The sequence below is a fragment of the Notechis scutatus genome, chromosome Z (genome assembly GCF_049901735.1).
Source record: "Notechis scutatus isolate UNSWTSFEM ecotype Mainland chromosome Z, rNotScu1.2, whole genome shotgun sequence".
Taxonomy (NCBI): Eukaryota; Metazoa; Chordata; class Lepidosauria; order Squamata; family Elapidae; genus Notechis; species Notechis scutatus.
In genome coordinates, this window is record NC_142025.1 from 135,846,995 (window position 1) to 135,862,126 (window position 15,132).

At 38.7% G+C, this 15,132-nt stretch overlaps 1 protein-coding gene across 1 annotated transcript in view; it reads right to left on the bottom strand.

Annotated features, from left to right (window-relative positions):
• CACNG8 (calcium voltage-gated channel auxiliary subunit gamma 8) overlaps positions 1 to 13,357 on the bottom strand; it is a 28,477-nt gene extending 15,120 nt beyond the window's left edge. The window contains exons 1-2 of the mRNA XM_026677586.2: positions 13,033 to 13,357; positions 1,952 to 2,777 (exon numbers count right to left, since the gene is read on the bottom strand). Of these exons, the coding sequence (XP_026533371.1) occupies positions 1,952 to 2,174 (223 nt within the window). The 5' untranslated portion in view covers positions 2,175 to 2,777; positions 13,033 to 13,357. The remainder of the gene's footprint in view (positions 1 to 1,951; positions 2,778 to 13,032) is intronic.
• Positions 13,358 to 15,132: the final 1,775 nt, after the last annotated feature.

A 15,132-nucleotide genomic window follows, 5' to 3' on the forward strand; every position in this document is an offset into this window, starting at 1 on the left:
GTCCAGTCACGTGATGCCTCAACTTATAAGCCCAATATCTTAAGATCATAATTCCAGGGTGAGTGATGGTTGTAAGTTGGGAACTACCTATACCAGATACCAGTATGTTAATTAAACACCTTAATCGGGGAATTATGTCTATTATGGAGAAAATGGATTTTCCGCACAGCACAGGGATGGCTAAAAGGAAAATAGAAAAAACTGGTGGGTCTACCCTTATGAAGGCTCACAACACTGAAAGGCAAAGTTAGGGTGAAAACGCAGGTTCTCTTCTAAGTAGATGTGTGTAGGCAATGTGGCAGCCTGTTTACTGTTATGTAGGTGAGGTGAGGAATTCAAGAGCAAGACAGTGCTTTATATGAATAACATATACATATTTATACTTAGTATAATACCTGTCATAACAGCCAAAATGTGTTGGCTTGTAGATTCGAAGATATCTACAAGAATTCCCTGTCAGATCACTTTTGTCATATCATCTCAGCGACATGCAGTTTCCCCAATGAATAAATGCCTGCATACAGGCACGGGGAGCTAGCCTCCCTGAGGATTTTTGCGGTCTAGTTGAACCTACACATCTCATCTTGGCTTTTTTGGAGGGGTGAGGAGGTGGGGTTGCTTGACTAATATTAAATTGTGTTAAATGGTGGCAGATTGGAGCAGAAGAATGGCAAGTGGTTTTCCCAATGCAAGAGACAGATATTTGAACTGTCATCCTATTAAGCCTACCTCTCACCAAAGACTTGTCTCCATCAGTTGTAATTAGGCCATGTTCTATGCTAGAATCTGGAATTTGTTCAGTTGCATTTTACCGACATTCCAGATGGTGGTAATTGGCAACCTGTTGTTATCAGATGTTTACTGTTAATTTATCCATCTTTATTCAGAGCTTCCATCTTTTCCCAGGAATCAAATACAATTTAGGGCAGTTTCCCTGATGTGGATTAGAAGAAGCATTATTGATGCTTTTCAAAACTATTGTGCCTTTAATTATAAACTTCCTCTTTGTGGCTTCTGCCTGATTGCTTCCTGTTCCAAATGGAACAGCAATTTAGATGTCTATTAATCAGTCTCTCTTTCCCCTGAACTCTAGGAGTTTTGATTACTGATTTCCTCTTTTTCTTTATGTTCTTTATAGTAAAAAAAAAAAGTCTTAGAGAAGAAAAAAGTAATTATTTAAATTCTCTTATCCCAAGAGGAACAAGACCCAATTTATTTATGAGGATTCATCAATTATGCTGATGTTGTACAGTATAGAATGCAATTAAAAGTGGGAGCTGTGAGGTGGGAACTTAATTAAAGGTATGCTGGAGACTTTTGCTGACTCAAACTTATTTAATATTATAGAAACTCCTGAACACAAGCTCTGCTGCGTAATATGGCACTAGGGTAAATGTAAAGTAGAACTACTGTTTTAATTCTGCTTTCAGTTAATTTAGGGGAAAACAATGCCTCCCAGTGTGGAAGCAATATTGGTTTTTATACCAGCTAATCAGTGCATAATTGCAGTGTTTAACGCTTTTGTAGTTTCTTGTCTTCTGCCTCTAGTCCTTCTCTTTTATTGGATAAATTCTCTAGTAAAGAAAGTGTCTCTTTGGAGAACTTGGCCATTAATTGCTCCAAGTTTGATGTACTCTAATATGAGGGATCCTTGGTACTCTCTGAGCTTGGTTGTTTTCTTTCAGATGTTTCATTACTCAAATTAAGTAACATCATCAGTGCTAGTAGTCATAATGATGATGATGATGATGATATTACCTAGTTTGGGTAATGAAACATCTGCAAGAAAACAACCGAGCTCAGAGAACACCAAGGGCCCCTGAGCTCAACTCTGAGCTACAAATATTTTTGTCAGTACTATAATATCTTGCGGTAAACCTCTTTTCTACCTAAACTTGCTTTTCCACAATTGTAGAACGTTGTGTCTCTTGAACCTATTTCAATGACTTACCTTCTAAACAGCATATCCGCCAAAGACCTGAATGGGTGAGTCCTCCAGGATCTTTCTTGTCTTTCTGGGGTGTTTCTTCAGTAGAGATATTAGTGGTATTGCAAATGAAGGCACGAGCATATAGCCAGTAATCTGTGCCAATGGCAATTATCATGAGACCAAAGGCAGCAAAAGCCCCCACAGTTGTAAGTAGAATCTGGACACCTTTCTCACACCAGACCATCCTCTCTTCATTCCAGCGCTTAAGAGACTCCAGCTTGGCGGTAAGAAACGACGCCAGTTGTTACGAATGCAAGCAGCAGAGGCAGTGGTGATTATGGAGGCCTTGCCTACTGTATCTAGTTTCCTCTTCCAGTAGGCAGGATCTGGAACCCTTCTTTTGAAAAATGAGAGGAAGAGAGAATTTTCTTTAGCCTGGATGAATGTGATGATATAGAGAAGATTAAGGAAGATTGTCTTAGCAACGTCTGCAAAGCTCTTGAGATTCCTGCGAATTAAGCTGGCGGAAGTTGGGTTTCTTCTGAAATGTTGTATCTTGGATGCCCCCTCTTCAGAAAAGGAGAACAGATGGACTTCAAGAGAAGTTTCAGAGAAGATATAGGAACATCCAAAGGAATTTATTGAACAACTTCCAGGAACTTTAAGAAAGCGTATGGATAATATATGAATAAATTTTCAAAAATTCTGCCGATGAGATTTGTGGGAGGACACAATTGGAAGATGAAGATCGGATATTCAGCAGACTATGATATGTTGGGAAATCTTCGTAGAGATGGAGCTTCCAGATCACGGCTGTCAAAATACTGAAGAACTAGTGAAAAAACAGCTGGAAAGTAACCACAGGATATCTACTGTTTGAATACCAGATGGTTATCATGAAATATTTAGATATGAACTCCAGGTTTTTCAAAGCCTACTTTCTTGGAAAGCTAATGAATTATCTAGCCCAGTGTTTCTCAACCTTGGCAAATTGAAGATATGTGAACTTCTAACTCCCAGAATTCTAGGAGTTGAAGTTCACACATCTTCAATTTGCCAAGATTGAGAAACACTGATCTAGTCTGCCACTAAGATTTGGTAGTAGGAAGTAGGGAGAGAGGAAACAGATAACTTCTAGATTTCTTTTTATGTCTACTGAAGAACCTTTACAACCCCTATGGAAAAAAATAAATATTCAAAAATACTTCATGGTGTCTGCTAAAAATTTTCATTCACCCTTAATCTACGGCTTCAGAAAGCTTTCAGAAATGATTGAGAATACACCCAGTATCCTTATGCCAAGTCTATTTGGTTTATTTCCTTTCTTTTGTTTGCCTGTTCTCTACTTCCTGGGTTTCCATGTATGAATCACCTTATATCCCAGATGTGGCTTTTCAAGTTGAAGCTCTCCTTGATTTAAGGAGTTGATACATCTATTGCTTGCCACTCAATAAGGAGTCAGCCAATATTATTACTGAGCAAATGGGGCAAAATGAAGAAAAATAAAGAGTTGAGAAGAAAATAGATTTTTCATACAGAAAGAGTTCTTACTCCATTCATTGCTGCAGTGTTAACTACAGGCACCCTGATCCTTTGAAACATTATTCATTTTTATATAAATAAGATTATTGTCTAAATTCATCGCTAGCACATGTAGTCCTCGACTTGCAGCCACAATTGTGCTGAGAATTTCCATTGTTAAGCAAGGCAATTGTTGAGTTGTGTCCCATTTTACGACCTTTTTTGCCCAGAGTTGTTAAATGAATCACTGCAGTGGTTAAGTGAATCATGTGGTCGTTAAGCGAATCTGGTTTTCCCCATTGACTTTGCTTGTTGGAAGCTGGATGAGAAAGTTGCAAATGGTGATCACATTACCCTGGGACATATGCAGTTGCCTTAAATCCATGCTAACTGCCAAGCAGCCAAATTTAGATCTCATTGAACATAGGGATGTTGTAATGGTTGTAAGTGTGAAAACTGGTCATAAGTCACTTTTTTCAGTGCTGTTGTAACTTCAAATGGTCACTAAATGAATGGTTGTAAGTCAAGGACTACCTGTAGCTTCAAGTTTGATTTGTATAAAAACATTAGAACAAAAAGTCATAAAAGTTGTAGAGGAAGGCAGTAGAACTTGTGAAGTCTACTTAGTTTATTTCTTTTACCTTGGAAATTTCCTTTACCTTGGACAGTAAAAATAAATGGAACACGAAAGCTAATTAAAAACATTTCAAATATTATTAAGAAGCACCAAATAATAGAATGTTGAGATGGATTTTGCATGGCATGTAAAAGGATAATAAAAATATGCCAGGAGGGAATTGAAAGTTTTGGGTGCAGAAAAATCCCTGTGTATACATAAAGATGGATACTCTCAAATCAATGTTTCTAAATCACATCTCATTAGTAGGCATTTTGGTCTGGGTGGTCCCTATTTACTGTTCTGACCAACACTTGTAACCATTTGGAGCAATAATAGAGAGAAAGTTGTGATATCTAACTTATATTTGTTGATGGGAATTTGATTTTATATTTTCCTATTTGGATCCCCCCCCCCCCGAAATATTCTCCATCATATTTATGTGGCTTTAGAAAGGAAAATACAATGTATTTTCCTTTCTATAGAGGTGTAGTGGTGCAATCGTTAGAATGCAGTATTGCAGGTTAACTCTGCTCACAGAGGAGTTTGATCCGGACTGGATCAAGGTTGACTCAGCCTTCCATCCTTCTGAGGTCAGTAAAATGAGGACCCAGATTTTTGAAGGCAATATGTTGACTCTGTAAACTGCTTAGAGAGGGCTGTAAAGCATTGTGAAGTGGCATATAAGTGCTATTGCTGTTGCTATGTTCAAATAAGCAGATAAGCTGATGATTAAAATGAATCAACAAAAGTATCTATCCTAGGTTTTCCTTTTCAAATTGCCAGCACTGATGGCCTGGTGACTCTGTATCAGATTTATCTTCTTTTCATATATGTCCTGAACTCAGGATTAAATCAGCCTTGTAATTTGCTATATTTCATTTAATAGCCCGCATTGAAGGAAAACTTCACACAATTCATATAATTCAGTCCAGTTTGGCTGAATTAATTAGACTAGATTATTTCAGCTCATAGGTTGAAGACATCACTATATCCAAAAGTAAAATAAATTTATAAAAATAAAATTTTATCCAGAATTGGCTTTACTATTTCTTTATCCATCCTATGTACATAGCCACCCACCTCAGTGAACAGAATTAAAATAAAAACAATAACAAACACTATAAAAATTAAAATACAACCATCCGAGAAACAACAATTCAAATCATTAATATAATCAAGAATTGGGTCCCTGCACAAAATTATCTTCTGATTTTCTTGGTGTGGGAATAAAATTTCAGCCACATTAACATTAACTGGGTTTGCGAGGGTTAGTTTGAGCAATGACTTAAGAGAGCTATCACTACCAAGGCTTAGCGCTTTACCCTGCTGGTTGGCTGAAGGTTTTCTACAGATCTGTTTTTAAAATAAAGTTGTATCTCAAAATTGTATTACTTTGAAAGTTGCTTGTCCACATTGAAAGTTTCTATCCTGCACTATTTATTACCTCTCCTCTCTGCCAGTCATCTGCCTTCTCTCCAAGGTAAAGGGTAACAAAGCCTACCAGATTTTATACATCCATATATTCCCTTGGGCAATGTTAGATTAAGGGTGAAATGCTAGTTTAGCCCTGGAACAGCCAAGGATGACTTAAATTTGTGTTGGCAAGAGCTGAGAGATAAAGGTTATCTTATTTGGAATGTATAACATCTTCTATACTTTACAGTCATCTAACCATCACTAGCAACTAACACCAATTAGGGTAGAATTTATATCATTTTAAAATGGCTAGTTGATACAATGAAGATACTATAGGGCACTAGGAGGGACTGGCTAAAGGAAACACCTTGCACTTAGCAGAAAAAGATATTGCCAATCCAGTATCTTACAGTTTTTCATAGTATCACCCAGCTAATATCATTCAGGCTTAAGTAAAAAATGGCCCTTAGTTAAAAAACCTAAAATAATATAGAAAGGATATGTCTCTGACTGACATGCACATAATATTTTTCTTCATCACAGATTATGCAGAATTACTACATATGTCTACTAATCTAAAAAAGATTAACCTAATGTTAGGGAGTGTAATAATATTTTCCAATTATATTTACAAGAGTGGAAATTTCCAGTTACAATTTTATAATACAGCATTATAACTGTTAATTGCTATAATGATGTACACCAAGTTTCCAGGTTAAGAACACCCTTGTTTAAAGACCGCCCTTGGTTAAGAATGGAACCTATTGTAGCAAAATGTGAGTTAAATGCACAATAATTCAAATTAAATACACGATGGTTCAAGTTCATTAAACAATACTATTTATACAGCATTATACAATAATTCTGTTCTGGCTTACATACAAATTGGACTTAAGACAGTGCTTGGGACTGGAACCTATTCTTAAACTGGGGTCTTTATTATATAACTATATTTTATCTATCACCTTTTTTCCTGTTTTTATTTTTATTTTATAAAAACACTGTCCCTAGTTTTTGTATGTATCTGCATTATAATTATCTTTGAATTTCATTATTTTCTTCTTTCTCATTATTTTGTTACAAGCGATAACAAAATACACTTGAAAAAGTGAAAATTTCCATATCAATCCATTTTTGCAATTATAGTAAACCGAGATTATGCACCTAAAGACTTTTACTTTTCTCAAGTAGGATGATAGGACCTAAGACTGTCTTTTAGGGAAGTATACAGTAAAATATTTGCTTCTAATCTTTCTGTTCCTATATCAAGCTCCAATGGACCTGAAGCCACGATAATTACATTATTGGGAGTGGGGAGAGATATGTCACTTCTGCAGAAATTCAACTTTTAATTACCTTGCTAGTTTTCATAGTAAGTTAGATTAGGTTATAATAGTATTTTGACAAGCTCTGGAATTAACTAAAGAACAGCTATGATGAGAAATACGCATCTGTTTGCTTATATACTTCATGTAAAAATAAAAAACTATCAGTTCTGTTAAACTATATATTTTGAAGCAGAGCTGCTAAGAAAATCAGATCTAAGGCATAGCAAACACACAAAAGATGCCTTACTTACAATTACAGTAGAAGAAGAAGAAATTGAACATAAAGCAGTCCAGGGTGTTTTATATGAGCTTTTGAGACATCTTAAATGCTATGTTTTAGCATAAAGCTATCACTTAAGCTCACAGCCTAAAAATAAAAGAAATCCCAGCTATGCAAATCTTTTTTACTCTGGATTCCACCTCAGCAGTTCCCTAAATGATGAGACATGAATCTGCAAAATATTTTGAAATCCTAAAAACTGGGTGTTTTCCTCTGGCTGTAGTGTACTTTGTGATCAGTTGATTCCACTCTCTAATATCACCCAGGTACTAGAACGCATTGCAAACCTGCCAGGATGTAAATGTATGAAAACATTAAAATCCATATGGTAGTTTTCTAGCTCCCGCTCCTTCCCTTCCTAGGAATTAGAAATAGAGAGAGAAGCTTGAATTGGCACTTTGAGGGCTATCAGGTGAAAGAACTTCCATTGCCTCTCCTTGCCATATCATACTCCAGGGTCCAATCCAGCCTCCAAGCAGAAGCTTATAGGGAAGAAAGACATTGTAATGGTAGGTGAGAAAAGACTTAAAAATGGGGGGGATGCTGTCTAGGGAATGGTCAGATAAGAGAGAGCATAGCCCACAGCTGCATAATGGGCAGAGAAAACAAGGCACCCCCTCCCCTAGCCTCCTAAGTGTAAAGGAGATGATGGGCAATTTGCACTTTCACACCTGCAATATTCTGTTAATATAGTTTATTGTAAAGTAGAATTAGCTCCTCTGGTCATGTTTCCTGTCTGAGCTACCCAGGAAGGCTGACATCAATTTTGCAAGCCTGAAAATACAAGTCTTTAGCAACCTCCTTTACAGCTTGAGAAGTTAGGGAGGGTCTCTTCTGAGCTCTTTCTTTACCCATTTTATACTGGTGGGCCAAGTCCTCTCTTATTGACCTTTTCCTAGGTAGCATTTCTTCACCCTCTTTATCAAGGTCTTTCTCACATTCTGTACCAATACATCAGTACAATACATCCTCCTCCTGCTTGTGTACCCCAAAAGCTTAGTTCAAACCAGTAACCATTGTTATCACTCTGTGTTTAGCTTCTAGAACTAAAGAGAAATTTTCTGACAGAACAATTGATCAGTGGAACGCCTTGCCTCTGGAAGTGATGGATGCTCCAGCACTGGGATTTTAAGAAGAGATTGTACAACCATTTGTCTGAAATGGTATTGGGTTACCTGCCTGAGCAAGGGGTTGGACTAGAAGACCTCCAAGATCTCTTCCAACTCTGTTATTCTCTTATTCTCTAACTGTACCCTCTCTAGGTCTCCATCCATCCTTGTGGTCCTTCAGGGATAGCCAGAGACTTGGCTACTCCTTTTCTCTGAAACTAAAAACAGCAGCAAGAAGATTGTTAAACTTTAGATGCACACATCGTTTCTGAATATTGGTAGTGGAGGTGAAACAAGAAAGGAGACATTTTTGAACTGAATGTATAGATTAGCCTCTGCCATTTTTCTTTCTTATTAGGATATGCAAGATGCAACCTAGATTACTGTATAAATGCAGCATGTATAAATACAGCTTTGTTGGTTTTGCTATCTATGAACTAACCCAGTTAGTCAAGACTAACTGGGGGAAAAACGACTATAAATCTTGGGGATTTACAAATGTTTTTGAAATCTTGACTTTTCGGGCCACTTCCCCATCAGAATTCCAAAACTGAACTCTATGCTTATATACAACTGGATCATGTAAAACTCTAGCAGATGCATTCTCAAACATGCTACTTTTGATTGGTATTAACCATGATTAGGATTTATGTGGATAAATGCCTTATGGGACCCCAAACAGGTTAGATTATATTTCAAAGTGTTATATGAATATAGTGGTTAATGGAGCAATCATGTAAAACATGATTATTAAATGTAACCTCAGTGTCATTCTTTTCCTATGTTTAAATATATAGTCTACACGGCACCTGTTTCTACCTCTTCAGATCCCATTTTGGGGAGCATTCAGAAGATCATAAGCTCTAAATCCATGTAAAGGAATGTGCCGATGATTGTGCCAAGCAAAAAAGCATTTTGTTAGGGGTCTTTATGGGAACATTACTATGAGGAAACAAAGATGGAAGAAACAGTAAACTTGGCTGCATTATCCTAAACGTGTCTTCTCTTATTTCTGTTTTGTGCACCCCACTCATTATTCCAGATGTTCTGGATATCTAGAGGGATACCACCTAGCGTTCCCATCTGATGTTCCAGTGGGACATCCATCTGCAGGGCACGAGGCTGAGGAAGACCAAAGCTCTATTTGTGATTCCATCTCTTTTACTTCGTGAGCTTACTAGGCTTAACCTGTGCTCCAGCACCCGTACACCAGCCTCGACCAAATCCAAGATCCAAAGGAATCCTCTTTTATTCCACAGTTTTTGCTTCTACATTATAATGAAGTGGTAGCTCAGAGCCCCCAACCTACGGTCTCTGTTCTTTTGCTTGAGTGCCCTGGGTGGGTGGGAAGCAATCTATCCTAACAGTATCCATGGATACCATTTATAAAATGTTGGTTACTGCTTCTAATTTTTCTACCTCACAAAGAGCTTTGAGGCCTAAGGAATAATCATGGATGATTAAGAAAAGGACAGAGGTACAGGTACTATAACATCTCTAGTGACCTTGTTACTGGAGCTGTAAAATCAGGCATACCCTTTTCTATTGTAGGCAACTGAAATAGGTAGTTTTCCTCACATGCTCTAGTTATACATTTTATATTAGGAATGATGGATCGATAAACAGTTTATTTCCAATTTTTCCCGAATATTTGATACAATGTCTCTATAATTTAATGGAGTTCAATGTATCACAGGGGCAATATTTTCTTTTCTATCATCTTTTGATTCACTTCTAGGTGCTATAAATATCTATAAATATCCTATATCCAACATAGTCAGAGACTAACTGGAATGTCTACATTGGTTGCTTTTATTCACTTCTTCCAGGTATTCCGTGCAGCTAATTGAGTCATTTTCTTCGCTTAATTAGAACTTTGCTTGAGAAAACCAAACAAAATAAAGAACATTTGGTTCCGTGTCCTGAAAAGCAGAGTAATTTGAAGGACAGATGGAGTACTTGAGGATGGATGAATGAGAGAATCTTGGTTTGGAGGGAAGTCACTGGGTGATGAACTGGAAGAAGGAAGGAAGGAAGGAAGGAAGGAAGGAAGGAAGGAAGGAAGGAAGGAAGGAAGGAAGGAAGGAAGGAAGGAAGGAAGGAAGGAAGGAAGGAAGGAAGGAAGGAAGGAAGGCTAAATAGGGGAGGATTATGAATGGGTGGAATGTAGGTTTTGAAATGGCTGAATACCAGATGAAAGGGGAGCATCAGGAAAGAAATACTATGGATGCTAAAATGGTACTGGATATTTTATTCAATAGAAAGTTGTGTGTGAAAAATAACATGATCACTTAAACAGATGGACTGACAGACTCAGGTGACACACCTTGAGACAGTAAGCCATATTTGACCTTATCATCCTTCTCTGAGGGGTGCTCAGAAAATCTGTTTCAGTTTTCCATATTTCTTTTACTGATGATTATTTTTTTAGCATCAGTCCAATAACCACAATTATCACTATTATTATGGACCTCATATTGAATTCATATTCTGCTTTATCATAATTTATGATTGCCTTCCTTTGGAGCATTCCAAGCAACTTGTAACTGTTTTCATGTATTTTCAGACAACTGAATCATAATGAAATAATAATTTCTGAATAAAAATACTACTGGTGTCACAACAGAAATCAAGTCATTGAACCAGGATTAAAAGAAATATGCTTCCCAAACACCATTCTTGGGGATTTCTGAGGTGCAATTCTCCATTCCAGGCAGAACTTTGCATCTTCCTCTACTAAATATCCCTCTCCCCAGTTTCTCATATACTTTCCTTTCTCTTTCTCTCTCTCTCCCTCACACACATTGTCTGGCATCAATTATTATCTGCAACTTCATAATCAATTGCTAGTATTAGAATGCAGAAACTCTGAAGCCACTGCCTGGAAACCCAAGGCCCTCAAAACTGGACAGACAGCATCCATCAACTAATCAAATACTTCTTATTTGCTAGTTCCAACCGAAGAAAATATCTATAGCTCAGGATACAATTGTGAGAGAGAGCTTGGTGCTCTCTAAGCATGGTTATTTGCCTGCAGACATTTCGTTACCCAACTAGGTAACATTATCAGTGCTAGTGAGAATGGGGTTTGTTCCGTTTTTATATAGCATGAGGTTTGGTTACTGGAGAGGATGTGTTCTGACCTTTTTGCTTTCTTCTTAGATTTTTTAATGATCTCTCAGCAGGGATTAATACTAGGCAAACAATCAAGCAGGTTAACAATTGCCCAATCAATTGCCCAATACTTCCAATGAGAAAATGGCTTATCTCTATGTGTATCAAGAAGAAACCCCTCCCCACATCAAGATTAGTAGGGCAAGGTATTTTATATAAACAGGGTGCAAACCACACTCTCCCTCACACTGATGATGTTGCTCAGTCAGGTAATGAAATGTAAGCAAGCAACCTCAGAAAGCACCAAGGACTACACATATTTTCTAGTTGAAATTCCCATTTCCATCAGCTTGGAAATTTGGTGCTCACCTTTAATTGACATAAATCCATGAAGAATTTTCTGTCTTGAGAATCCAGAAATCCTTCCATATATAACTTCGTGTTGTTAAGTCACCAGTCTTTGATTTCCTTTTATAGAATTGAGGGATCCTGATCCATAGCTCAGTTGGCTCTCCCCAGATAAAGGAAATCTAGGAACTGCTTCTCCCCTCCCTCTGTAATTTGGCAGTGTGCATTTGAGGAAGGTTTTTTTTCTCCTCTTCCTATTATCTGATCCGCTATTCCAACAAAAATCTCTGGGATAATTAAAAAAGATTTAGATGTCCAGAATCTTGGAAATCACAACCATTATTGGCAACCCTTTGCCAAATACAGCCTTGATTCTGCCTGCAAATATTTTGGAATAGAGGCCCGTGTTTCCCTACCTTACGGAAACGTGGTTCTTCTAGTCTCAGTGCAAAATGCTAGAAAGAATGGGCAACCAACTAGCAACATCACAAACATTGTCCAATCTAATCCTAGGGTATTTCCTCCTTCACGTTTCCAGCTGAATTCCCCATTCATTCAACAGCTGCTTCCAACCAGCAGCTGTTCTTGGTAAGGCCAAAACCCCCGCAGCATTGTTTAAATTTCCATCTATCTCTTGAAACCATGCTGCTGTGCCTAACATGAGAGACATTTTTCTTGCTTCTTAAAGGGACCTCAGAGAGAGAGTGGGGGGGAGGAAAGGAAGGAAGGAAGGAAAGAAAGAAAGAAAGAAGGAAGGAAGGAAGGAAAGAAAGAAAGAAAGAAAGAAAGAAAGAAAGAAAGAAAGAAAGAAAGAAAGAAAGAAAGAAAGAAAGAAAGAAAGAAAGAAAGAAAGAAAGAAAGAAAGAACAAGAGGATGCAACAATCGATAAAAAAGCAATGCATGTAGTTTATATCTTCCTTGGCTACCTTTTTTTTATCCTGTTTACATTCAAATATCCGGACAAACTCAATCCATTCGAAAGATCCATAAAGACACAGAAATGTAGCTAAAACCATCCAGAGAGAACAGCTAAAGGATGCCCATCAGTAGAAATTGATTCGGACAGAGCTATTGCATATATGCTTTAGCAAAAGCAGGCTGGAGGTGATCGTTACTTGAAGCAAAGGGTTGGTGAAAGCAGTGCCTGCAACTAGAAATTCATTCTAGAAATTGGATAGTTTTGGATCCATTCCTTGGTGCAGGAGGGTGGGGGGGAAATCCTGACAAGGTTATAAAATTATTGCTATAAATCATTTCCCCCTCCCGTTCTCCCAAGTGCCTTCCCTCTACCTCTTTTGCAGCACAGAATGAAGAATATTGAGACTGAGAGAGAGTGAGAGAGAGAGGGAGATAGATAGCAGCTTACCTTACAAGCACACCACCGAAAGTGTCTGTTTTCCAAAGGTGTCACCCACTGGGGGAGGTGAGAGACAGCTTTTCCTTTTGTCCCCCCCCACCCAGCAGTGGGTTGGTAGTGGCACCAGCCGGAGAAGATCCTGCGAAATGGCGTTTTATGTCGAGGGGTATTTTGCTGTATAGGAGAGAGATGCTAGCATGCTGTTATTATGTCATAGGGAGAAACCATTGGAGGAAAAGCAGAAAAAAAAGAAAACAGCAAACAAAAGAGGCTGGTTAAAGCAACGGAGAGGCACATCAGGCTGAGACGGAGATACGTAGCAATGGGAAGAGTCTGGGTGATGCCGGCACATTGTGAGGCATTGTGTGTAGTCTGCAATAGGTCATCAGCCTCAACTGAGGTGATGTGTGTGGTTGGAGGCATCTCTGCAGCGTAGCCAGAGCTGTCGGGAGTAGGTATCTGGGTGCATTAGATGAGCAAGTACGAGTTTGGGGAACTAACATTCAAGTGTTCTTCTGAACACAAGCAGAGTCTTGTTGGACACCTCTGAATTTTTCCTTCATTTCCTTCTACTTCCCCTTTCCCGACACTGTAAACCTGCCGTGACAACATTAAGCAGGATAAGGAAGGTTTACAAATTTCTACTTCTGTGCTTCTAAGTATACAGATAGTCTTTGATTTACAACCAGAATTTGGACCAAAATTTCCATTGCTAAGCAAAGTGGTTGTTAAGCGAGACGCTTGAATTATAAGTGCTTTTTTTTTGCCATGGTTGCTAAGCAAATCACTGCAGTTAAGTGAATCATGCTGTCGTTAAGTGAATCCAGTTTCTTGCATTGACTTTGCTTGTCAGAAGAGGCGGGGAAGGTCACCAATGGTGATCACCATCATAAATACAGGCCAACTGCTCAAATTTTGATTGCATGACTGTGGGGGTGCTGCAATGGTCATAAGTGCAAGGACTCATCAGAACTTACTTTTTTCAGCATCGTCGTAACTGTGAATGGTAGCTAAACAAGTGGCTGTAAGCCAAGGACAACCTGAATATGGCTTTTATACCATTGCCCTGTGTGTCAAGTGTTACTCTCAGTGACTTAACTTTGTGACTTTTACACAACTCTATTGCTTATCATTGTGCCTTCTTGTTGTATGTTGGGTTGGGGAGCAACATATTGAAATACACGCTTTGTATGCGGCATGTCACTTTTATCGTATGAATGCATGCTAAGTTAATGGGTCTACAATAGGTTACTTACTTGCAGATAAGATTGCAGTGGGCACATCACTTTATTTCTAATCCCAAAGGTGCTTTTTCATGAGGCAACTGAACTTTCTTGTTTTTTTCTTTGAAGACAGTTAGCTTCTTATCCAAGAAGCTTCTTCAGGATGAAGAAGCTTCTTGGATGATAAGCGAAACATCTTCAAAGGAAAAAGCAGAAAGTCCAACTGGCTCCTGAGGAAAAAAAAACCTTTGAGACAACTATGACCTGGATCAGTGGTCACCAACCTGGTGGTCCGCGAGAAAATTTTGGTGGTCCACCGAGAAATGTTACCTCCAAAGCACCTCCAAAAGCAATTAATCCAGGAACACAAGGCTGCGCTGCCCAAATAGCCCGTGGGAACACAAGGCTTGTGTCGCTTGCATTGCGAACAACACAAGGTAGTGAGGGGAGGGGGGAAAGGGCGGAGGGGGGAACTTGCCCCACTCACCTCACGCACTTTGCCTGGCTACCAGGCTGCTTCTTTCCACTTCTTTCTTCTTCTCCTTCTCCTTCTCCTTCTCCTTCTCCTTCTCCTTCTCCTTCTCCTTCTCCTCCTCCTCCTCCTCCTCCTCCTCCTCCTCCTCCTCCTCCTCCTCCTCCTCCTCCTCCTCCTCCTCCTCCTCCTCCTCCTCCTTCTTCTTCTTCTTCTTCTTCTTCTTCTTCTTCTTCTTCTTCTTCTTCTTCTTCTTCTTCTTCTTCTTCTTCTTCTTCTTCTTCTTCTTCTTCTTCTTCTTCTTCTTTTGGCTGCATGCAAGGAAAGCAGCAAAAGTCTCTCTTTCTCTCTCCCAAACTCCACCAGAAATGATTCTCTGGGACCCTGCAAGGCATCCTGCTCCAAGAGGCTGCG